Genomic DNA, 26,095 nt, shown 5'->3' on the forward strand with positions numbered 1-26,095 from the left:
TTGTCTCACGCCACAGTTTAGCCCGCTGGCTGTGGACAGAGTTGACTTCCATCTTACTACGTTCTTCTGCTGGGAATACCACTTCTCCAGTATCTTAATAATTGGCGTGGGCGCTTTCCGTTCCCGTAGTTTATTCCACAGCAATTGGTGGTCAAATACAACTCAAGTGGACTTTCTATCACTACAGGAGTTGTGCCATCAAGATGCAGAACCAGGACCCTCAAAAAGGAAAAGTAAAATGTAACTAATTCTGTTTTATTTTTCTAATTTACTAAACTTCAAAATTTTACTGTATTTTATTTCTTCATTAGTAATAGTCAAATCGATGCAAAGTTAGCTTAGACAATTTTTTCAGATAAACGGATATCAAAGAAAGTAAGATCGAATAGATAGCACTTTCAACCTAAAACTTTTAGCGTAAACTATTTTACCTTAACCAATCTACCAGACTCTTGGCTTCTCTATTTATAGATTTTTTTTTGTTTACCAAAGTAACTATTCGTCTTACTGACCTTTATTTGCACTAAAACTAAAGCAAAATAAATTTTATACAATGTTATATTGCAATATATATCATATCATGAAGTATTTTGCAGATATTTGTTTAAAAATATTGGCAAAACGCTACATTTTATAAATGCGTCAAAAATTAACCTTTTTTGACGCTTCATATCTCGAAAACTATTTGATGGATATTGATAAAAAAGATGTCAAACTGTTTGAAATTTAATGCGCTTTCAACATTACAAAGCAACTTTTGACCAAAAACGCATAGTTTTTTAATAAAAAAATAAAGATCAAAAAATGTCCGATTTTTTTCTTTTTTTTTTAAATTACGAAGTTAGCACACTTTTTTTGCTTGCAAAATGTAGTCTTACATTCCCCCAAGGACTCTAAATAACATACCAAAAATCCAGCTTTACATCACACTTTGTTTTTTTAGCCGATTTTCATGTAAGATTTGACCGGTGTACAATGGCGATCAAATATATGAAAGTGGCGCGTTCCTACGCACACAGGCTAAGCTCGTGTACGCGTACCATAATGCTTGTATGAGTGAGATATGACAGGTCGACTGGTTCTCACACCATACTATTACTATACTGTGTGTTCGTTTTAAGTTGAGGAAAACGTTTTCATGAAACTGCCTTAAAACAAAATTCATTTATTTCACCCCAAGGATTTTCATCCTGTCTTAGTGGGAATAGGAAATATATAATAAATATTATAGGACATTTTTACACACAGACGATCTCGGAAACCGCTCTAACGATTTCGCTGAAATTTGTTATGTGGGGGTTATCGGGGGTGAAAAATCGATCTAGCGTAGCCTTAGATCCCGGAAAACGCGAATTTTCGAGTTTTCATGAGTTTTTCTTTCGCGTTAGTAAACGTAAAATATGATCGTTAATTTCGCCGCGCGCGCATCGATTCCGCTTAGCTCAGTCGTACGAGGTCGGTCTAATGTACGCAGATAGATCGTAGGTGTTAAGGTGTTAGGGTTTCGAATCCCGGCCAGAAATTAAGTTTTTGTTTTTTGTCTTTTTTTTGTTTTTGTATTTATAAGAGTTTTTTTTTAGCTAAAGACGTGATATATTAGAATAGAACCGAGCGAAGCTCGGTCGCCCAGATATTATACATAGAAAACATTCATGAATCACATAAATAAGTGCCCTTACCAGGATTATGCTAGGCTAGGCTAGGCTCTAGGCCAGACCGGTCGTCAAATTCTCAATAAGCATTATTTCGATTTCCATCGTAAATGCAATCAGACGTCAACCAACGAAAATCGAGCATTGCTCTCGAGGGTAGGGCTCCAACAATGGCAATTCACAAAAATACTCCGATTATCCAATGAAGAGATGATCAAGGAAACCAGTTTACAATGGGCAAATAAATCGCGTATCACCAAATGGATACATGTTATAGTAGAATATTTTTAAAATCAAGATTTCCACTTGAGAACTTATCTGCGATTAATAGCATTGTTCTCTTTTGTGAACAACAAAAGATGTTAAAAATTTTTAAAAATATTTTAAGCGGGTTACTCACGTATTAAGTCGATATAGCGTTCGACATGTTTCGGTTCAATTTCGAGAAACTTTCTCAAGAGTAGCGACCCCGCCTTTACATGTCGAGAGCGCGACGCATACTGCTCTCTCTGCTCTCGACATGTAAAGGCGGGGTCGCTACTCTTGAGAAAGGTTCTCGAAATTGAACCGAAACATGTCGAACGCTATATCGACTTAATACGTGAGTAACCCGCTTAAAATATTTTTAAATATGTATGAGTCTCACGGGAGTTTTATAGTTAAAATAACAAAAGATGTTTTATAAAAGGACAACAGTATTCATTTAGTAATAAAGTAGTAACTTGTGTTAATTTTTGACCCTTATTACTAAGGGAATACTGTTGTTATTCATAAAACATCTTTTGTTGTTTGTTGTTTATGGTATTTATTTCGCGCAGGTAATTAGCGGTTTAGGGTTAACAAAAGAGAACAATGCTATTCATTGCAGATAAGTTCTCAAGTGGAAATCTTGATTTAAGAAAGAATTACTATACCTGCCGGCGTATCATGCTGCCAATTTTATCACTTATCCACGTGGATAAGACATCTGTCACTCTCACACTGACATACTTGCTAAAGCGTGACGGATGCTTTATCCACGTGGATAAGTGATAAAATTGGCAGCATGATACGCCGGCTGGGCCATTTTTTTTTTCAAAGTTGTCCACCCCACTTTTTTGTAACATGGGTATTTTTTACGCGATTCAATCCCGATAAGAGAAAAAAAAATCCCAAGACTTCCATACATTTTTCAAACCTTCCATTCCGTTACCGCCATACAAAATGTATGAAATAATTTTTAAGAAAAAAAAAACCGCCTTCTTTTTTAATGTTTATTATTCGATATCTCCGTCATTTCTGAACCAATTTTGAAATTTGGATGATTCTGAAGTATTTACAGATGAGAATGATTATCAGAACGGAACTCTAACCAGGGGCGCTCACTCTTCATCAGCAGATCCACTGCACCAAATGTCACTGTTCTGGACGTAAGTGCATGCTGTTCTTATAAAAATACCAAAGTCACTATAAGTGTGCCGTTCAGATTTGAGGAGTTCCGTTCTGACCATCATCAGCAGTTCCACTGCACCAAATGTCACTGTTCTGGACGTAAGTACATGCTGTTCTTATAAAAATACCGAAGTCACTATAAGTGTGCCGTTCAGATTTGAGGAGTTCCATTCTGACCATCATCAGGAGTTCCACTGCACCAAATGTCACTGTTCCGTACGTAAATGCATGTTGTTCCTTTAAAAACACAAAAATAACCATATGTATGCCTTTCAGATTTGAGGAGTTCCCTCGAATTCTCCAGGATCCCATCATCAGAACTGGGTTCTGAGAAAAATGGGACCAATCTGTATGCATATACATTCAATCAAAAAAAATTTTTTCAAAATCGGTATAGTAACGACGGAGATATCGAGAAACAAACATTAAAAAAAATGAAAAAATCACGATGTTTGTGAGGAAACCGGACTCATTCCAATAAGGCCTATAGTTATTACCCTTCAGGTTGGTCAGATGGCAGCCACTTTCGTAAAACTAGTGTCTATGCCTAGTTGCCTACGCTAAATCTTGGGATTACTGTCAAAGCGGGCCCCACGGCCCCAGGCTCTCATCATGAGCCGCGACGAATGCCAGGATAACGCATGGAGGCTAACTCCACCTTATTTTCTCCTTGGACCTTAGAGGGTCAATGCCACAAGTAATCTACTCCAATCTCCAAACAGTTTCGCACGCTCGATACAAGATGGCGCTGATTTTTTGCCACACTAATGACAAAGCGCGTTGTCGCGGACCCACAGATTAATTGAAATTTATTGGAGGCAATTAAACTTTGTGGCGAGATGGCGATTGTGATCTGCCACGTGTTTTTCTTGGACTCGTGTAAGTAATACATTGGGAATAACGATCAGTGTTGCCATTTATTTATTCGAAGAAAAATACTAATGAGGAGGTACATTGACATTTTTTCCGCCAGGCGGCGCCTGTGCAAGTTCGTAGTTATGTAACTGCCATTCACAACCTGTCACTAGGTATAATAGCCGCACACATTACCGTTAAACGTTATTTCAAATGTAACAGTGAAAAAAATATATCTTCTCGCTCTCACGTTTGAAATAACATCGGTATGATCCGGTAATGTGTTATGGCTATTAAACAAAAACCTACAGATAAAGCAAAAAGCAGTCCTGTTCTTTATCTGTGCAAAAGTCATCATAAGGTGGCGCCATCTGTCATAACCTTTCAGTGTGCCTCCTCATTGCAGATTACCAGAGTTTGATGTCTTGACTTATATTGAGATATTTGAGATGTTAGTAATAACTGTAATAAGGCTGGCGTTAGTGTATTAAGAGAGCGTTTTAGAGTAAAGCGGACGGGTCAGCGCGGAAGACAACATTCTTCTTCTTCTTCCTCCTACCCTTATCCCATGTTGTGGGGTCGGTACAACACGTCTTCCTCTTCCATTCTCCTCTATCTTTCGTCATCTCAACACTCACATCTTTCTTCCTCATATCCTCTTTTACACAATCCATGCAGCGTTGTTTGGGTTTACCCCTCCCTCTCCATCCATCAACCTTCATCTCCAACATTATTTTGCCTATATGGCATTCATCCCTCCTCATTACTTCACAAAGTAGCCGTACGGATACTATACGTATCGAACCGCGCGGTCGGCCCGCGTGACACTAACACCATTTATTTTCCATGACGTTTATGTATCAATTAATATACTTACATACAATCATGTATCTCATCTGTATCCCATAAAGGGGTAGGCAGAGCATATGAAACTACTGGCACTGGTTCCAGTGCCACTCTTGGCAAATAAGGGGTTGAAAGAAAACGAAACTGTGACATTGCAGTGACAGTGACAGGTTGCCAGCCTCTCGCCTACGCCGCAATTTAACCCATATCCCACAGTCGACTCCTATGACACCCACGGGAAGAAAGAGGGTGTTGAAATTCTTAACCCATCACCAAACGGCTATCGATTAACGTATTTTAAACCGTCAAAAAATCGTAATAGAGGTTCTATTATTATAAATAAAAAATAAATAAATATTATAAGTAGGACATTCTTACACAGATTGACTGAGGTCCACGGTAAGCTCAAGAAGGCTTGTGTTGTGGGGACTTGGACAACGATATATAAGGTCCTAATTTATTAGATGCAGATATTTTTACAGCTGATAGTACTCGGTCTCTGGAGTATATTAAACCGTGAAACATTATAGCTTTTACGATGTTTTTTTGGAGAAAACGGAAAAACAAATTTGCTACGTAAAAACACCCTGTTTTTGTGATTATTAACTCATTGAACAGATTCTAGTACCTCTTTTACGTACCACTTAACTGTAACTGGCCACTTCAATGACATGTGCAGTTTTCCCGCCGAACCTTTACGACATTTACAACAAACAATTGTTGACATGACAGACAGTGTTATTGTGACATGTGATAATGCACATGATGATTTTTTTTAGACGAAATTATAATTAATTTTTTTGTTAGGAAAATGAAATCAAAAAAGTTACATGAAAAGATTTCTTAATTTATATTTAAAGTTAATTATTTTAATGTAAAGTATCACATGTGTTAAAATATCTGCAACTAATAAATTAGGACCTTATATATAATATACAAATACTTATATTCATAGAAAACATCCATGACTCAGGAACAAATATCTGTGCTCATCACACAAATAAATGCCCTTACCGGGATTCAAACCCGGGACCGCGGCGTAGCAGGCAGGGTCACTACCGACTGCGCCAGACCGGTCGTCAAAATGTAACTTACCATTCAACAGAAGACACAGCCGCGTGAATTTCTTCTCAGATCTCGTTTCCAAGAGACTTCAGACGCTGGCAGCACTGGTTATCCATCAAAATGCTGACTGAAGACACACTGGGGCTGCTTCGTCTGGAAAAGAGAAAATGGCGGTTGTTAATCTTGAGCAAATTGAATTATTCTCTTGAAAACACATGGATGTAGACTTTGGGTCATGGCAGGCAGGATTAGGAATGGAGTGTGGTAGGATCTCCGTCATCCCATGGCTCCTTTATAACAGTTAGAAGGGCGACGTCGGACTGGTTTATAGTGGGTATATCTCCTCTCCTCCTGTCACTGGAGGGTGGTAAGTAGGGGGGAGTCCCACATATCCTCCCCAATGGTTTCCCAGGCTGGAGGAATGTGTAAACGCATTTTACCAGTCCAGAAAAAAAAAGAATAGAAATGGAGTGGATTATTTTACGAACATCTGTAAACGTCAATTTTCATCAATTTAAAGTAAATAATTAATAAATATTGGGGGACACTTTACACAGATCCACCTATCCCCAAGCTATTGTTAGCATCTAAGCCCCCCCCCCCCCCACATCTAGCGTCTCGCGAGCGTAGCGTCGGGCCAACTGTATGGCAAAGACACGCTATATGTAGGGGGGGAAGGGGGAGGACCAATGGTGAGAATCTAGGGCAAACTCCGCTCGTTTCGGCTCAGCATTGCTTCGAACAATCTAAGGTTAGCGTAGCTTAGCGTCCTTATGCGTACACGACTAGCTCACTACAGATAAGATAATTACATGATTTTTGAAACCCCGGAAAAAAGTCAGCGCCATTCTATTAGAAAACGTCTTTGTAATTCTTTTTGAGCCTCTTGAGCTAACTAGTGGAACATTAAAATTACTGTCCTATACACTTACAATTATAACATTGGACTCCTTAAAATTTTCATTTAGCCGTATTTCACAACGTAGAATGCAACTAGTTCCGTCCATAAATTTATATTTGTTCAAGGAAGGTATCGGTTACATAAAGAGTGCTGGTACAAAAACGTGTCTCTTAAATTGCAAGCGGTTTGAACTGCTTCCCATCAGTGCTGGAGAAGAATGCTCCATACACAACCGATATATACAAAATATGGTTGTTTATGGTTTTTTTTTTTTTATACTACGTCGGTGGCAAACAAGTATACGGCCCGCCTGATGTAAAGCGGTCACCGTAACCTATGGACGCCTGCAACTCAAACAGTGTCACATGCGCGTTGCCATCCCATTAGAAACCTGTACATTCCCTTTTGCTGTGTTAAGTACACAGCAAAAAGGAGTGTACAAGTTCCAAGGAGGGTTCGGGTTGCCGACGACTCAAAGGACAATAAACGGAACAAGTTAGTTCCGTAAGTCCTCCCGTCATCAGCACACCGCACCCTCGTTGAGCTCTGGCAGCCTTACTCACCGACAGGAACACAACACTATGAGTAGGGTCTAGTGCTATTTGGCTGCGGTCTTCTGTAAGGCGGAGGTACTACCCCAGTTGGGCTCTGCTCTAGATTCGAGCGAGACCTCAGAGCGAGACGATATCCGCTGTGCTGTGCCCTACCACACAAAGCGGAATATCATTCGCTATGCCCTACCTCCTACTGTTAGCCCTACTGGTAGCCTTATAAGTTAATTTTAAGAGATTCTAAACATTTGTTGTGTCAAAAATAATCAACCAATTTTTGAGACATATTTTTTGTAAAGTCCAAAGTGTTTTATTTGTAAGAATTGTAAGTATATGTCAAACTGATTAAGTATACAGTAGTGCTAAAACAATATAATAATATGGTTCTGTCTTTCTTATTTTTGTATATTTCTTCTTTAATTATCTGCTACACTAGAAGCATTTTTTGCTATACACCTGCCTACTATGTATGTGTTTTCAATATTTTTTTCGAATCCAGAACGCCCTTCTAAGTAACCGTTAGGGGGCGCTGTTCACTTTCTCACAACAATTATCATTTTGAAAAGAATTTAAGTAAAAATATATTTTTTTTTTACATAAGCAAGTAAACTTTAGGGCCAAAGCTAGTGCACCCATAGAAAAATCTAGAACTAATTCATCACAAGTCTATCTTATGCGAAATCTACCACGTGAAGGGAAGCACGTAGTTTTTCCAATCAACCGCCAATTGGGCCTGCCACGCGATATTATACCCTCTCGCCTTGAAGCTAGAGGCTAAATTAGATAACGAGGGAGTGTGGACGTTCTTAAGTGAAATATATGGGCGGTTAGTTTAAGCTAGACGGAGCCAGTATTGGTCGGTGTTAGTAAAAAATATACTTGTACCGATTTTGTTAAGTTTTTTCTAAGAATTGTGTAAAAAAGACATTAAATGCGTAAAGGACTTTCATTTGATTATTACTTTATTAGACATTAAGCTTAAATTGAATACAAAGGTATTATTTCACAAAAAAAATCATGATCTTAATATTACGCATTTAATAAATAATGAGGATGCTTCTACATGTACAAGATGATATCTACAGTAAATAAATAGAAAAACTTGTCAATCTAGTGCTAATCGCGGTTAAACTAAGTAAAATAAATTTTACGAAATTATTTAGTAAGTTTTAGCAAGATTCAAAAAATACTAAAGAGCAAAAGAACGATCATTAATTAATCAATGAGATTACTTTTTTTAACAATTAATCATAAAAAAATATCACTTCCCGTAAATATAACATTTCCCAAAAACAAAAAAAAACTCACCAAAAAGCGTCATACGCCACAGCAATCGAAAGGAACCTCATCTTAAAAAAAAATTAGAAAAATCAAAATGGCGTCCGATGCGCGCGCTCTCAAATCCGGACACTGTCTGGTTGCATGAGCAGTTAAATTGACAGAATGAGGGGACTACAATTGGGCCCACAATGACCAGTGTTCAGTGCAGTCAATTACATTTTAAGGATAAATTTATTTCTTCTTGAGATTTTGAGCGATTTTGTTATTTTTTTTTTTTAGTTTTGCTGAAGTGGTGTGGCATGGCAGCTGAGTTTTATATTCAAGCAAAATAATATTGTGATGTAATTTAACGCTGAACGCATCCGTACGCTTGTTCATCTAACGAACGATTTTTAGGTCGGCGTCGAAATGTTTGGGGAGACCCTTACTTTTTCTTTTTTTTTATATAAAACCAAAGAGGATCGAGTATTATAGAGAGTTACTGTCAAAGTAAAATGTGTAATCACAGTGCATAGACTGCCATCTCTAGACACAAGCTTAAAACTTTGAACCTCAGTTTTGACAATTTGGCCCATATTGGCATGATATGTGTTAAAATGCCAAATATTAATATTAGCGTCATCTAGGCGAGCGTTCCCCAAAGGTATAACGTCATCTAGGTCACCGTACCTTTTTCTCTAGGGTTCTGAGGTACGTTTTTTTCTTAGACTTTATCCGTCTATACGGAGTTACATATGTCTTTGATAAAACGTAACGCATATATTATACACGCATAGATTTGACACCCCATATATTTGATACCCTGGGTTAAAAAAAATCTATAGACTCTATAGTCCATACTTGCAAAATCTAGTTCGCACCAGTATTATTGCGGTTATTTTCTGCAGAACGCTGGCCACCGTTAATTCGTACGGCGCACTGGTTTGCACCGGTTTCGCAACCAAACTGTCCTATCAGCCCTAGGGGACCTAACACAGATTCCTATTATTTCTGCGAGCCCTATGAGAACCCCTGACTTGACTGTGGCATTTTGTCAGTGACAGTAGTTTGTTTACGATAATTCCGTTCAATTAAAAATCGCAGGGAATGATTTTTGTAGAAATTCATTTAAGTTAATGGGCCTTTTTGAAGGTTCTTAACATTGGATTACGTGGATAAACTGATAGGATTCATTATATGTAGTGTGACAAATAATATGCGTCAGGTAACAAAATGAAATCATTTTTATCATTGACTACTAATGTAATTGTTATTTGGTTAAGTTTTTTACAAACTTAAACCAAGTACCTCTGGTTTGTGTTGATATGATATGGACCCTAATTAAATAATTTAGAAATATTTTCACAAAACAAATTCTAATACCACATAAGCTTTGAAGTTTGAATCAAAACGTAACTACCGAATTCCATGAAAAACGCTAAATTCATAAAAAAACCACAAGATCCCCAAAATAAACTGCCTTTTTTTCCTAAAAAACGCGACGAAAAATCCGCAAAAACTTGTTGAAAAACAATTACGTCGTCGACTGTACGCAAGCCCCGCCTAATATCATTATTTCGTCGCTAAGCAAAATGGGACACGAATGTCCCAGGAGCCAATATGCCTGTGGAGAGGGGAGGCAGGCTGTCTCTTTTACACAAATCGTCACAGGAAAGGATATATAAGGTCCTAATTTAATTTATTAGTTGCAGATATTTTAACACATGATACTTTACATTAAAATAATTAACTTTAAATATAAATTAAGAAATCTTTTCATGTAACTTTTTTGATTTCATTTTCCTAACAAAAAAACTAATTATAATTTCGTCTAAAAAAAATCATCATGTGCATTGTCACATGTCACAATACCACTGTCTGTGATGTCAACAATTGTTTGTTGTAAATGTCGTAAAGGTTCGGCGGGAAAACTGCACATGTCATTGAAGTGGCCAGTTACAGTTAAGTGGTACGTAAAAGAGGTAATACTCAGAATCTGTTCAATGAGTTTTCATTTAATAATCACATAAACAGGGTGTTTTTACGTAGCAAATTTGTTTTTCCGTTTTCTCCAAAAAAACATCGTAAAAGCTATAATGTTTCACGGTTTAATATACTCCAGAGACCGAGTACTATCAGCTGTAAAAATATCTGCATCTAATAAATTAGGACCTTATATAGCCGGTCAACCAAATCTTGGCACTAAAAAGGCAGTAAATTTGAAAAATGTAGGGCTCAGCGACCAATAGTCTTCATAAAACGTGTGCCTTTCTAAACCGTGCGGAATCATGTACGGGCATTTTCAAAATTTTGGACACCCCAATTAGTAGTAGTAGTAGTAGTAGTAGTAGTAGTAATCACTTTATTGTGTACAACAGATTCATATACAGTTTACAGGAACAGAGGTACAAAGGCGAACTTATCCCTATAAGGGATCTCTTCCAGCTAACCTTAGATTAGATGAGAGGAACATTAAAGTAAGCAAGATAGACAAACTTACAGAAGTACAATAAAGGTCAGAAATATACCAAAATAATGTCCACAAGTAAATAAACTACATAAATACTAAATAATATTATGAAATAAACTACATACACGAATACATAAATAAAATACGATATATAAATAAATATATATATACATAAATATGAATATCGCAAGAAATATACTTCTCAAATAGGAGCGTAAGTTGTTAACAAAAATTAACTCGCAGTCAGTTATGTGACGACAATTAAGCATAAAATCTGTCTAAAAATTTCTTTTTTCAATTCTAACTGTTGATTATTGCTCAAAGTTTATGTAATTAACACAAAAACAATATTTTTATAGAAACTTCATGCTTATTTATCATCACAAAACTGACAGTGAGTTAATTTTTAACCCCCGACGCAAAAACGACGGGGTGTTATAAGTTTGACGTGTCTGTCTGTCTGTTTGTCTATCTGTGTGTGTGTGTCTGTCTGTGGCATCGTAGCTCCCGAACGGATGAACCGATTTCGATTTAGTTTTTTTTTATTTGAAAGCTGTGTTAGTCGGGAGTGTTCTTAGCCATGTTTCATGAAAATCGGTCCACTATGTCGCGGTCGGGGGTTTTTCCAAAATTTTAATTTTGTGGTTAGGTTATTGTTAACAACTTACGCTGATTGGAGGGTCCCAAATTCTGAAAATGCCCCCACGAACCATAGGTACCACACCTAAAAATTTATAGAAAATGTAAGAGCGAAGGTTTAATTCCCATAGATAATTTTAATTTCGCGCCTTCTTTTGTGCCGATTCTCACCGGCTTGCCTAAAATTGATAAATTGATTAAGTTATTCCGACGTTTTTCTTCTCTATACTCCTTTTGACGCTATAACCTAACCACAAAATTAAAATTTTGAAAAAAAAACCCCGACCGCGACATAGTAGACCCATTTTCATGAAACATGTCTAAGAACACTCCCGACTAACTCAGCTTTCAGAAAAAAAAAACTAAATCTAAATCGGTTCATCCGTTCGGGAGCTACGATGCCACAGACAGACACACAGACACTCAGACAGACAGACAGACAGACACACGTCAAACTCATAACACCCCGTCGTTTTTGCGTCGGAGATTAAAAATAGTAAATCCAGTAAGAATCCATACTAATATTAAAATGGGAAAGTGTGTGTGTCTGTTTGTTTGTCTGTCTTTCACGGAAAACGGAGTGACGAATTGTCGCGATTTTTTAAGTGGAGATAGTTGGAGGGATAGAGAGTGACATAGGCTACTTTTTATCTCTTTCTAACCCCCACTTCCCTAAAATTGAGTTAGTATGGAGCATTGCGAAATTTTCGAATTTAACTCGAGCGAAGCCGCAGGCAAAATCAAGTTCTCTATATACTCGATCTTCTTTGGTGCAACAGTCTTTTTTCCTCTTAATCACCCAGGATTTTAGTCATCATCACTAACATTTCTCCATACATTTTCCGCAGAGATGTTAAAAAATAGGTTGTGCAATGTATTTAAATACAAAATGCAAATACTTTGGGTTTTTACCTATTTCAAATAAAAATACAAAATAGTTTTACAAAAAGGTATTTGAAATACAAAATAGGTATTTTCAAAATACCTTTATTCAAATAAAATACTTTTTTGACATAAGGTAAAACTTTTATTTTAAAGATGTGTTTAAAACACAGAATCGCCAGACGCGCCCAGAAACCAGGTAGGCGCGCGCCACACACGCCATGATGGGGCGCGTCTTACGTCGCCGCGAGATACTGAGGAGACGTCTTCTTCTAACTGTATTAATGACATAAGGACGGGTGGTCTATCTCGCGGACGTCTCGTTCCGCACCTCAGGACATGCGTCCTAACTGTGGCCGGTACCATAACTTAGGCAGACAAAGAAAAAATAGAATACGCGCTCGGTACCATCTATCTTACGTCAAAAAGTGACAAAAAAGCATTTTGTATTTTGAAGTGGTAGAAAATACAAAATACTTGCACTAAAAAAGTATTTCAAATAAAATACAAAATAGTTTTCGATAAAGGTATTTAAAATACCAAATACAAAATAGGTATTTTGTATTTCTATTTGAAATGCTTTTATTTCAAATAGTTAACATCTCTGATTTTCCGACGTTTTTCTTTCGCTGTACTCCTTTGAAGCTAAAATAGTAAATCCAGTAAGAATCGGTTATAAATCGCCTCGCACTCTTCCTAGCTCCGTGACCAATCAACGTTATATAATATACAATAGGCATTCAACTTTCAGCCAAGGTTCACATAGAATTAGATCCTTGAACCCTGAGACCTAACCTAAACTAGTGAAGTTAGAACTTCGATCCGCACAGCACAACTTTTCGTATGCAAAGATCAATATATTCTAGCCAGGATCTGTTCAGGAGTAGTGAAAATGACAATACTGATGATGCAATTAGCCTTGGATAGCTTTAGTTTAGCCTTGGATCTGCTATTTTTGTAAGATAACCATACTATAGATAACATTAATAGCGTTGCTTGTTTTTTTTTTTTTTTTATGAAATAGGCAGCAAACGAGCAGACGAGCCGCCTGATGGTAAGCAGTCATCGCCGCCCATGGACATAAGCAACATCAGGGGAGCCACTTATGCGTTGCCGACCTTTGAGAACCCTAAATACCTGCTTCTTGAAGAACCCCATGTCATAGCGCAAGGGAAACACCTCAGAAGGTAGCTCATTCCACAACTTACACGTTCTGGGCAAAAACGAGCGGGAGGCCCGTTTGTTCTTGGTTTGCCACGTGTCGAGAAAGTGAGGATGAACTTTGTTTCTTTGGCGGGAGGTGCGGTGATAAAAGCGCGACGGTGGCGGTGGTTGTTGTTCTGCTTCTCAAAATAATAGTACATTGTGCAACAAGGGGAGGAAGTTGAATATTAGTTACGAAAGTTAAATCGCGACGGCTTGCCCGAGCGATTTAAAGACTCGAGTTAGTAATATTCATACTTCCCGAGTTACATACAATGTTTTTCATAACACTTGCATTATAAAAAATATGCAAAAAGGTAAAAAAGAGTTCAATACAGTACTAGAAATTTCTTAACTCCCTAGGGAGAACGATTTTTCTATAACTCACGCTCCGCCTGCGTGCAATAGCACATTTAGTGTGCGAGTGTGATGAAAAATTAGTTATGCCCCTGTACCCCTTGCACAAAAGTTGTCAAGTTATGTACCTACAACTTGTACATAATATATGTTACAAACTTGGACTATACCTAGGTAATGAAACTAATGAAAATATGTGAGTTTAGTAAAACATCCCATTTTGTCGATTACTATAAAGCCACTTTGTCAGTTAATTGATATAAAGATACAAACAAATCTCGTCTTTATGGTCTATATGGAAATTTTCAAGGCAAAAAATATTCATTTAGATTTGTCTCGTTTACCAGGCTAGAAGCAAATAGGGTATTTGGTACTGTAAAGGCCTCTACACTAGCTTCCTCCGAGCGACACCGTCTAGAGGACTCTATGGCTCCTACTGGACTAGTGCAATGTTTGTCCATTTTCCTGCTGGACACCATTTTCCATAGCATAGACAAGACACCAAAAGACGTGGAGTCTCAAAATAAAACGAATCTTTAAAACAATAGATCTTCATTTATTGCTTACAACTAAATACAATCATTCCAAAAAACCAGTAAAAACTTCAAAATGATGATTAAGTGACGTCACAGTTTGCAATTTGACACGGGACTTGAGGCCTCCCAACGAGTTGTTCTGAAGGCAAAAGAATACTCTCTTCACTCTTGCATGTACTAAAGCCATAGAACACATCAAACAGGGCTCTCTTATTAAGTAAACATAATACCCGGTACACAAGTAAGGTCCTCTATTATTGAAAGCAGGTTTCACTCCAAAAGCTACTTCAGGATGTTTGTTCTTCAAAAACTCTAATAGTTTTTCGTCTATGCCACGCAGACTGACCTCTGCTTTACTTTCCCCCCACGCCCCGCCATTTTGAGACTTCGCAACGTTGTCTATGGCCAACATGGCGGCGTGTTGCACCGGATGCTCTAATCTGTGGTCAAATGAAGCAGCAACTATAGAATTAAAAGTTGGATCAACCACTATAGCTGCATTCAGACATGACATATCAACTTGTGACTCTCCGATACACCATTTAGCAACCTTAAAAGCCATGGACATAAACTTCGTATGATTATCATTTTCTGTTTGACTAAAGATATCCCCATTGACTAATTTCTCTAGATATTTGTTCGGATGAAAATTACAGGACCATAATTTGCTGCACTCTCTAAAATGACTCGTCAAAATCGGCGGAGTGTACGGCACATCGACTTCTTTAAAATATTCAAACATATCTTTCAATTCCTCAACATAAATTTCTATATATTCTTGTATTGAAGACATGTCTTTTAAAAAATGTACTGGGCATAGGACTATGTCCTTTTTCCGAACTCTTTTTAAGTGTGACAATTCTTTTAACGGTATTTTCTCACTTAGTACTGCCATTGCTTTAGAAATGTCTTTTAAATCCTTTATATGTCCAATATATATCTTTATTGACGGAATTGGTTGAAATAAATCATCTTGCAAGACTGCAACAAGGTTACTCTTCCTTTGCTTTATATTGGCAATATAATAGTCTATGGACTCTATGGTATTGACCATAGAGTTTTCTGTTTTTGCTTTTTTTGGCACGGGTTCTGTGGCCAGTGTTTCCATATTGATTCTGCCTGCTGCTGAGACGCTGAAAATAAAGAAATGTTCCACTTTTGCATTTACACAATTTGATATTTGATAAAAAAGCACTTCATAATTTTTTAAATAAACATTCCGGCTTTTCAAATTTAATGTTTTCAATCATTTTCACAATAAAAAAAAACACTTTGTAGTAGGCATTTGCATTCATTTTAAGGCTGCATCTTTTCCAAATGGAATTATGGTTGAGTTCACAAATCATTTTTGTCACCAAAGGGAGGTTTTACAAAACGTTTAGGAACTGCTATAAAATAGGGATGTACCGACTATTGATTTGGCCGACTAGACCGACTACCGACTAGTCGGCGCTTGGGTGGCCGATTAGTCGGCCGACTAGTCGGCTAGTCGGCCGGAGCATAATTTTCGACTAAATTCATCAAAAATTTAGAATTACATTTTTGGTCCTTCATTCGCACTTTAAATTTTTTTTATAAGTCAATTTTTCAAAGGTCTATGAGAATATTTATACATTTTCCATTGTTAACAACCGGTTTGGCTTAGTGGGTAGGTTAGTGATCCTGCCTATGGCACCCGGTAGCCCTAGGTAGGACATTTATTTTTTTGATGATCACAGATATTTGTGCTTCTGACTAACCAAGGTATAATGAAATGGTACATAATACAATTATATCAGCTGTTAATTTATTTTTGTACTATTTTGCTATGACTTATAAAGTGCCGACTAATCGGCCTGTTTTGCCGACTAATCGGCCTGTTTTGCCGACTAATCGGCCTGTTTTGCCGACTAGTCGCCGACTAATCGCCGACTACAAATGTGGCCGGATAGTCGGCTTTCCCGACTAGTCGGTACATCCCTAATATAAAACAATAAAATCTTGAATTAAACATAATTCAACTGTTTGGTTGAGGCCTGCCTAAACAGGCCATATATGCGGCATGACTGTTGTCATTGTTTGTGCCATTAGGTAGCACTGACGTCAGACGTCAGAATGGCGGGCGTCATTAATTTGTAAAATATTATTGGTTGTCTATTGTTTGCCCGATAGTCATTTAACATAATATTCATATGCCCGAATCTAACTTGCCTGAATTTCATTTGCCCGAATGATTTGTTTACTATAAAAATTGTATGACATACCGGTTGTTTATCTGAACATTACCTTCCATAATCATACAATGCCATACTATTTGTTAGCCATATTATTAAGTGCAATAATATGGTTTAATATAATATTCAAACGCCATAAGCAATTATTGCCATATTAATTGTTGCCCATATTATTAACTAACCTACTTTCTGATAGCAGGGGTCATTTTCCAGGGGGTCACAGTTCTAACCTAACCTACTTTTCAAGCAGTTTCATTTTCAGGGAGTCACAGTTCTAACCTGACCTAACCTACTTTCTGATAGCATTTTCATTTTCCAGGGGGTTACAGTTCTAACCTAACCTAACCTACTTTTCAAGCAGTTTCATTTTCCAGGGGGTCACAATTCTAACCTAACCTACTTTCTGATAGCAGTTTCATTTTCCAGGGGGTTACAGTTCTAACCTAACCTAACCTACTTTCCGATAGCAGTTTTATTTTCCAAGGGGTCACAGTTCTAATTCTAACCTAACCTTCTTTCTGATAGCAGATTCCATCTCTAGTACTTCTAGTAGTGTCGTCTCTGTGATAATTACGCATTTCGATGATTCTGCCAAATCACATTATGGAAATTGACTTTTCTGGTCGCTAATTTGGATGACAAATAATGGTATGGAATGTGGTAATTACTGATTTCGATGATTCTGACAAATGACATTATGGAAACTGACTTCATGGGAAACAAAGTTTCTGTCACTTGATTAATATAGTAAACAATGATTATGGCATACGATGTTATGAGAAACAATATTATGATTGTTGAATAGGGTGGCAAATAAAATTATGGCAAATGAAATTCTGGCAAATGGGGGTATCCCGTCTCAATTATTTATTTAGGGTCACTACACTCTAGACCACTCAGGTCGTTTTAAACATAGCCTAAGTCAAACATGAGTTTAGTTCTAGCAGTTACTAGACATTTCTTGATTAGGTGTAATCAAAACATAGCAACATTGTGGTACCTAACTTGATTCAAAATATAACTTGTTACAAAGTTTCTAATCAAAACACTCGAGCCAATGCCTAAGTCAAGTTCAAAAGTCCGATTATGTACATTTTCTGAGCTAATAGCGTTGACATCAAGTGATAAAAATAAAAACAGCATATTAAGATACGGAACCGATTCCTATAAGAAAAATTTGTGTCAATTCAAGCCATATAAAGCGTATATGTAAATAAACACTATTATCGGCAAAATGTGAATTAAAACTTCTAATTCGTCTCGGTATTAATGCAGCATGAAAATAATAAAATTAAAGGAAAATTTACCTTGATTTAAGTCCGGGTGACGCACTTAAGCTTGATTGGTCATACGGGTAGACCAAAAAGATTTATTGTCACTACATATAAATGTATAGAAATAAGCTTTGTGTAAACCAAGTAAACTTAACAGTTTACGGATAAAAATAATTTCACACACGATATACGACATCAATCAGTCAGCCATTGACGCCACAGATAAGGAATGTGATTAAATGACAGTTCTCGATAGGTTTTCCTATTTTTCCATGCCAACGCATTGTTGATGAATAATATGTTCTAATTTGCATTACATAACACCCTATTTACTCGAGCAAATGCAATTTGACGTAACTGACCACACATCATCGATTTACAATAGGGACTGAGCTCACACTTTTTTGCCATACTAAATTGAACCTTATCACCGGCGCATAAAGGCGTTCTTGACAGACTAGCAAAAGTGTGTCCACATGAGAGGGTCAAAGTTGGGGCTGGTGTCCCTCTCGCACGTGTGACCAGTGTTAAAAAATTACTATAGTAGAGTCTGGCTAATGAAAGTTGAGCCCGAAAAAACGTGGCAATTTCAAAAATATTGGAGCTGGCAACACATTGATAACATGGTTTCTTTTTTATTAATTCTAATTAATTTACAGCACTTACTTTACTAATTTTTATGGTGTTATTCATTATTATTTATAGATTTCGCTGTTAACTTTTACCGAAATTCAGTTCAGTTCAGTTTTTAAAATTAAATGGCTTCAGTCCATTGGGACTATTTCGCCAGTGTCAAGGTGATATGAGCTAATAAATATTAGTAATTTTTGTACGGTAAGTACGACATTGTACGGTGACTTAGCACTTGTAAATTGATAGCTAGATTTTACAAGAGCACGTGGACTACCGGCCGTTTACGACAAAAAAGAGGCTAAACGCGTTTCGAGAACAATTCTTCATCAGCTTCTCACTACACCATTAGTTTACTGCATAATACGCTATCAGTATTACACTTTAAACAACATTAATGAGTTAAAGAAAAATAAATTATTCACGACACGAAACCGCTATGATGGCGTCCCAACCGGAAGTCTTTACCGAAATTCGTTAAAGTGACAGTCACACTGACAGATGACAATCGATGATATGACATCCAGAGTTGCTGTTTTAAAAAAATACGGTTCAACTTTCATTAGCCAGACTTTAGTAGTATTTTTACCTGTATGATAACTAAGTTTATAAACTTCTTAAATTATTTTCGTATTATATCGAGGCAAGGGTATTAATACCTTGTAACGAATTGGTAAGTCATTATTATGAAGCCATAAAACCAAAAAAATGCGCAATTATTAAAAACCTTTAATTGGGTATTAGTAGATTTGGTAGTAACTTTGAATATTGACTGGTATCCCCAAATGATGACAGTGATGACGTCATTCAAATGATTTTGATAGTGGTAATAAGTGCGAGAGGGACACCAGCCCCAACTTTAACCTCTCATGTGGACACACTTTTTGGCCTAACTACTCATTCTGGTTTAATTATAATTCTGTGCCACATATTGAGCACACCAAAACATGATTACAGAGAAGTAACTTCAACCATGCTTGCGTTTAAAACTATGAGAAAAACGTCGTAATAAGCCTAATAATACCAGGGTAAAAAAAGTCCACATTTTCAGGATATTTCAATGGTTTCACTATTAAAATTAATTAAACATGTGATTAATAATTTATTCATTTAATTCTAAGTTTTCAAATATATGTGTATTATTACATACACCACTAATCAGTATGCCACGTTACTTGGATGGTTATCGAAATATCATATCATTCTTAAAGTAACTTTGTAATTTTTTTATTTATACTTAACGGTACAGTCTTTATCTCGACAAATGTTTAATGTTTTTGGCAATCATTTTACAATTACTTATATCAAATTAAAATAAAACAAAATAAAAACTAAACCTTAACTAAATATTCCTAATTTGTATTTGTGATGTTTAGCAGAAAATTAAAAAAAAGTTGGATATGAGCTAAGTAGCTTTCATATTTAATAAAGCATTATGATAGGTTTTAAACCAGTTTTATAATTTTTAATTAATTATGAAACAACAGCGGATAACGTATTTTTAAGCCGCCAACCAAAGATCATATTTAATATTATAAAAGCATGGTTTCGATTCTTTGAAATGTAATCTATTGGTGGACCGAAAGATTAATATTAAAGCCAGGTTTAGACGAGCAATTAAATTTGCAGAAGTTGACTTCCACGAGTGACTTGCGTCGTGTAAACAGCTAACTTCTGTATTTTTTCAACTTCTGCTAGCTTGCTGCAAGCTCTGCGTGTAAACATCAAAAAATAGACTCGGCAAGTAAACTTCTGCAATTATCGTAGGTTGTACAACTTGCACGTTTAGACGAGCAATAAAACTTGCAGAACAATACTTTTGCAATGTAATGTTCATATGTAAACAGTCGCCGCAAGTTGACTTCTTGCAAGTTTTACAACTTGCAACACTTGCCGCAAGTACAACGTGTAAACACATTTTAGATATCCCTGCAATAACTTTTGTGTTTATTTTGTCGACCGAATAAAGTTTTCTTGCTGGCATGGAAAGTCATCAAATTGATATCGCACTATGAGCAACATGGAGAATTATGGGACACAACGAAACAAAATCAGGAAAAAAATCGCTTTGGCTAATCTAGCCGTAGAATATAATACTACGGATATTGAAATTAACAAAAAGTTTTTCAAATTTGAAAACCCAATTTGATCAATAATAAAAAGAAGAGGAACAACGTAAAAGCGGTCAAGGTCAAATGAAGTGTACACAAGCAAATGGGAATAAAAAAATTACTACTGGGCAACATACACATGCTGCGACTGAAAACTCCATGGTAACTTACAATGAGGGTTCATAAGCATTTTAATTGAATTGTCAAGTTTAGAAGCTACTTTAAAAAACTACGTAATTCACTTCATATGGGTACTTATTGAATTAAATTTATTGATTATGTCAACACATTTATTGTTACACATAAATAGTTTAATAAAACTGTTATTTTTTGTATATTGGTATTTTGTCTTTCAATACTTGGTTTAAAAGTTTCAAGCAAAAAATTAAAGTTTTCTTCACTCATTTTTACATTTTTTTTATACCGTGAAGGTTCTTCTTTTCGTAGTTCGATTAATAAATTGCGTTGTATTCCTATAACATCTCGTCTTAAAATCCAATCTTTTACCCCCTTCCGATTCTTCCGTGTTTTCTTCCCCAGTGCTATTATTATCGCCGCAGCTGCACGCATTTTACTATGAGCGGGCATTTTTAATTTGTAAATATTGTGGTATAATTGCCAACACACTTGTCCCATTTAAACACGTATGCAAGAACTTGCCAGGAAGATCTTGCTAATAACTTCTAAAAAAGACTTGCGACAGAAAAATTGCAGGTAGTCTAAACAGACCAACGATTTGATGCAACAAAAGTTGCCACAAGTTATTGCTAATATAAACAGTCCTGCAAAATCTTCCAGCAAGAACTTGCTTGTCAGCTTGCAGATGTAACTTGTGCTACAAAAATTGCATGTAGTGTAAACAAAAACGCAAGTTATTGCTCAATTTATTGCAGCAAGAACTTGCTCGTCTAAACCTGGCTTAAGACTCTCCATTAAGAACTTGCCAAGACAAACTATCTCTCCAAGCAATTAGGGAGTACTTAGTTGCCAATCCCGGTCTTTACCTACAACTTACAATTTTACTTAAAAACATAATTGTTTTTTTTTCACATGTATTAGTGTTTATTAGAATAAAACAAAATGTAGGTACAGTGATATTGTTTATTTATCAGTTAGTCATTGTCATTACATATTATAACATGCCTTAAAAAACAACGAATCATGTATCTCTATTGTCGAGTGTCAGCTTAGATAAGTTTTTATAACTTTAATTTAAAATGAGTACATTTAAGTATGTCAAATTGTAACATATAATACTTGAGACTAGAGACAGTAGAGACCACAGACTAATAAAAGATACTAGAGACCATATCTTCTTAGTAGTCTGTGCTAGAGACATACTAGACTAAGTAGGTACTTACATGCTAATTAATTCGTTTTTTTTTTAAAAAAAAGCTCGTTCCGACTGAAAGTTATCAACTTATGTCTTTTTGCGTAAGTATGAATAAATAGTGACTTTAAAAAATTTCGAATGGAATGCATTGTTTAAAATTAATTGTTTTCCAGGGCTTGATACCACGCCTGGCAGGTTTCGGAGGCAATTTCACAGAGGGCAGACAAGGCTCTGCCAGTTGAATCATATTCTGAAATGATAACACATAATATTACTTATTAAGTCATATAATACCCAGACTCTTATTAGATATCCTATGTTTTCACAACGCAACCGTCAAAGTAATTCGACCGCGGCGGTCCCGGGTTCGAATCCCGGTAAGGACATTTATTTGTGTGATGAGCAGAACCACACCACAACCCTCCTTTGTTACCGATAACTTTGCTGGCCGATTTATTTATTTATTACAAAAAAATAAAGATATGCGAATTACCAACGTAGCCCCTCTTCCCAAAAATGGAACCGTTAAATGGAGGCTTTTTGTATGCTCCCTCGGTGAAATGGAGAGCACACATGATGACAACCAGGAAGCAAAGAGTGATGAAGGCATGCATCGTGAATCTGTAATCCAAAAACGTACATTAAAAAATTCTGAATCTTAAGTAGTTTTAAAACTTACTTAATAGTCCAACCAAATAACCAATAATAGAGGTATATATTTGAAATAATGAAATGTTAAACTAAAATAACATATCTTTAAACCGAACTTTGTTCAGTTCTGGTACTTACAATAAGTTAAATCTGTTTTATGGACTAGCTACTTCAAATGTTTTTCCTATTTTTGAGATATCTCAAACCTTAGAAGCACCCAAGTATACTGTTATGGGATACCGCCTTGTATCCTGTTTTATACTGTAGCGAAAACAATCAGGTTTCGTATTTAATATTATTAATTTGTTCTGTTTCCCCGCCTGATCTGATTATGTGTGAAGATTGGATGTCTAGTCTATATACAATATTAGAGGAGAAAGCAGACCTTATTGAGTTATCTACAAAATCGTTTTTCCAGCAGATTGAATAAAAAAATTGTACTAATAAAATAAGAATAATGTGTGAATTTGTGGCCTTCTGACTCTTCTGAGATGTTTCCTTTGCGCTATGATATGGGGTTCTTCAAGAAGCAGGTATTTAGGGTTCTCAAAGGTCAGCGTCAGCAAAGCATAAGTGGCTCCCTTGACGTTGTTGCTTATGTCCATAGGCGGCGATGACTGCTTCCCAACAGACGGCTCGTCTGCTCGTTTGCTGTGTGTCATTAAAAAATGCAAAACGTCGAGAAAAGAAATCTATTATAATAAGTAGTTTAAACTAAATCTAATAAATGTTTATAGTCGAAATTCAAACTTATAAGGTAGGTACAGATATTTACATCGATCTCAGCGCGCCTTCACGAACGGTAAAGAGGATGAAACACCGGAGTGGGTTTAGTGGGTAGGGCCAAGTTTCCCCCTCTTGCTATGGGAGGGGAAAGAAACGGCGAGTCCTACACGTCGTGCGTAACTGCATTCCCACTCCGTCAAAAAAAGGGTCCAGATATTTAGTGAAGTGTACCTTATAGGTAAAAGTTGTTATTTTATAAATAAAAACCTACGTTTCGTTTTGGCTAATTATTTTCTAGGAACATGCAAGTTTCAGCTTATAAACCAAACATAAGCCTTTAACTTAGCAAACACTTAAAGGCAATAAACTTCAACTTAAATGGATTTGCGGGTAACTACATTAAGGGTTTAGTAATAGCCTGTGGACATACGAGTAATATGCACTAACTAACTAAGTTATAATCCCTGAAGATTCCCCTATCAGTGTCAATACGCGGTCAGCGAGCGCTAATCCAATAATTGCCCGTGTAGCCGCCATCTTCAGCCTTCGCTCTATAAAATGGCGGGAAACTTTGGCCCTGGCATCAGTTGACGTTTGTCGCTTCTAGTGTTACCAGTAAAAATAACATTGTGAATAAAGGTAAGTTGTAATTTTTACGATGGGGCTCGAAATGTGTAAACTGTGTTTTACTGATAAATGAAAAATAATGAGCACGTGCAATGTTGTTGCGAATATTTTCTACAGATTGTCTTGTCTGATAACAAAGGACATACGGGTATCAAAAAATAATATAAAACCATGCCCCAGTCATCCCTTTTATCGTTTCTAAATAGCATACTTTTGACGGATTTAAAAACATCTCTCTACTTATATTACTAAATTAAAACGGGACTTAATCGCGTAAAACTTACGTTTTATATTTAACCCGACGTTTCGGACATGACATTACGTCCGTGGTCACGGGTAGACTGGCTGGGAGTTGTATCAACATCTTCTAGCTGTACGAGTTTTTCGAACTACCCGCACTTGATTGTCATCAGTCACTTTTACGCTAGGGTTGCCACTCTGCCTACATACAACACTCACGACATCCGATGGTAATATGAGTGAAGATCGTGTTAGTTTAAATCAATATATCTCTCTACTTCTTCTCCTAGTTGCATCTTGCACTAAGAGAATCCGGTTCGAAGGACCAATTCTTTAAAAAAAATCAGGTAAAAAAGATTGCAAAGTAAGATGCTGTTAGGATTTTAACACAGTAAAATGAACATATTTAATGATAACTGTGTTTTGTAGATGGCTGGTGACATGATGAGGTTCACAATCGGAGTAGTCTGCGTGGCGGTCGTACTCTTGTCTTTAGCGGAACTAAGCGAAGCAAACTACAAAAACGCCCCTATGAACGGAATTATGTTCGGAAAGAGGGGGCCTTCTGGTATGTATTTTATTAATTATATATCAAGCGCAGATCCAGCTTTTTGCCCAGGGGGGAGGGGAGGGGGGTCACGTGGTAAAGGCCCAGGCCCCAGGAGAGGGGAGGGGGGTCAAGTGTTCTATTTGTATGGCCAACCTAGGCTCCCCTGGATCCACGCATGTTATATACTTATGTAGTTATTTAATTTATTCTCTTACCGGTAAATAGGTATATATGGAACTGTAACTATCTTTTTCTCCTTTCTTTGATACTATGGCACTCTCGTGAATATGTATACTTAAACATAATTAAAATTAAAATGTCTTAAAGGGCCTGTGCTGTTGGTTTCGGCCCCACGCATGCCTCCCAAAAGTCCGGGACCCCATGGTCTCGAGATATAGAAAAGAAAACAAATAAATACTAATTTCTGAATTGGTGACAGAATAGGCAAACCAACTATGATTGAAAAATAAAATGTGTGTAGGTATTTATTTACAACCTTGTGACCCACCTGCATAAATTCGCGTTTTATTCGTTGTCTTTTAGTAGCTATGGTAATATTTAAAAAAATGCATACCTATTTTATGTTTTATAACATCAGCTCTAAAACTGTGTATTTTTTTTTGATAAACGTTTAATTTTGTTTCAGAATATGACTCCCGGGGCAAGACCTTTACCGCTCTATGTGAAATCGCCACGGAAGCATGTCAAGCGTGGTTCCCGTCTCAAGAAAACAAATAAAACTGGATAATGAAACTTCACGCAACTATAACTAATATTTTTGGTCATGGATTACGATACTGATAGAATGTTATTCCCTATTAATAGAAATATGTAAACTGTACTAGCAACACTGACACGCTTATCTTTTAAAATTTAGAAATGTTTTCCTTAAATATTAGGTAAAAATTATAAGTATATATTATAAAGGCTGGAATATTTTCAGGTTATTCGAGTCTAAAAGTTTAATAAAACATGGCGATGCATTAGCTATTGTTGTTTTATTTATTTAGGTCAATATAAAATTGATAGTCGATTTGACCTACATTTTATTATTGTGAGTTGGTAACCCTCGTGGGAAAATTAAGATAAGAA

General features: G+C 36.5%; 3 protein-coding genes across 8 annotated transcripts in view; 1 reads left to right on the top strand and 2 right to left on the bottom strand.

Moving 5' to 3' along the window:
* Positions 1 to 18,358, bottom strand: part of LOC125238836 (transcription factor CP2-like protein 1) — a 131,156-nt gene extending 112,798 nt beyond the window's left edge. For 2 of the 4 annotated variants that reach the window (XM_048146292.1, XM_048146283.1), the window contains exons 1-2: positions 18,169 to 18,358; positions 5,880 to 6,002 (exon numbers count right to left, since the gene is read on the bottom strand). The gene's annotated coding sequence lies outside the window, so the exon portion shown is untranslated. Of the gene's footprint in view, positions 1 to 5,879; positions 6,003 to 8,609; positions 8,631 to 18,168 lie in introns of those variants that run through there. The other 2 variants (XM_048146286.1, XM_048146284.1) reach the window with 2 other exon arrangements.
* Positions 18,359 to 21,981: 3,623 nt separating this feature from the next.
* On the bottom strand, positions 21,982 to 25,713 carry LOC125238577 (neuropeptide SIFamide-like). 3 transcript variants are annotated; one of them, XM_048145922.1, is made up of 3 exons: positions 25,578 to 25,713; positions 22,703 to 22,830; positions 21,982 to 22,459 (listed from the first exon to the last, which is right to left on the bottom strand). In XM_048145922.1, exons 2-3 carry the CDS (start codon positions 22,821 to 22,823, stop codon positions 22,368 to 22,370), a joined length of 213 nt encoding a protein of 70 aa, XP_048001879.1. In that variant the 5' UTR covers positions 22,824 to 22,830; positions 25,578 to 25,713; the 3' UTR covers positions 21,982 to 22,367. The 3 variants fall into 3 exon arrangements, with proteins under 3 accessions (XP_048001879.1, XP_048001880.1, XP_048001878.1); XM_048145923.1 differs by lacking the exon at positions 25,578 to 25,713 and adding an exon at positions 23,246 to 23,291; XM_048145921.1 differs by lacking the exon at positions 25,578 to 25,713 and adding an exon at positions 22,999 to 23,230.
* Positions 24,180 to 25,991, top strand: LOC125238576 (neuropeptide IMFamide). The gene is made up of 3 exons (XM_048145920.1): positions 24,180 to 24,225; positions 24,883 to 25,021; positions 25,650 to 25,991. Exons 2-3 carry the CDS (start codon positions 24,883 to 24,885, stop codon positions 25,739 to 25,741), a joined length of 231 nt encoding a protein of 76 aa, XP_048001877.1. The 5' UTR covers positions 24,180 to 24,225; the 3' UTR covers positions 25,742 to 25,991.
* Positions 25,992 to 26,095: the final 104 nt, after the last annotated feature.

The sequence above is a fragment of the Leguminivora glycinivorella genome, chromosome 24, assembly GCF_023078275.1.
Source record: "Leguminivora glycinivorella isolate SPB_JAAS2020 chromosome 24, LegGlyc_1.1, whole genome shotgun sequence".
NCBI classification, from domain to species: Eukaryota; Metazoa; Arthropoda; class Insecta; order Lepidoptera; family Tortricidae; genus Leguminivora; species Leguminivora glycinivorella.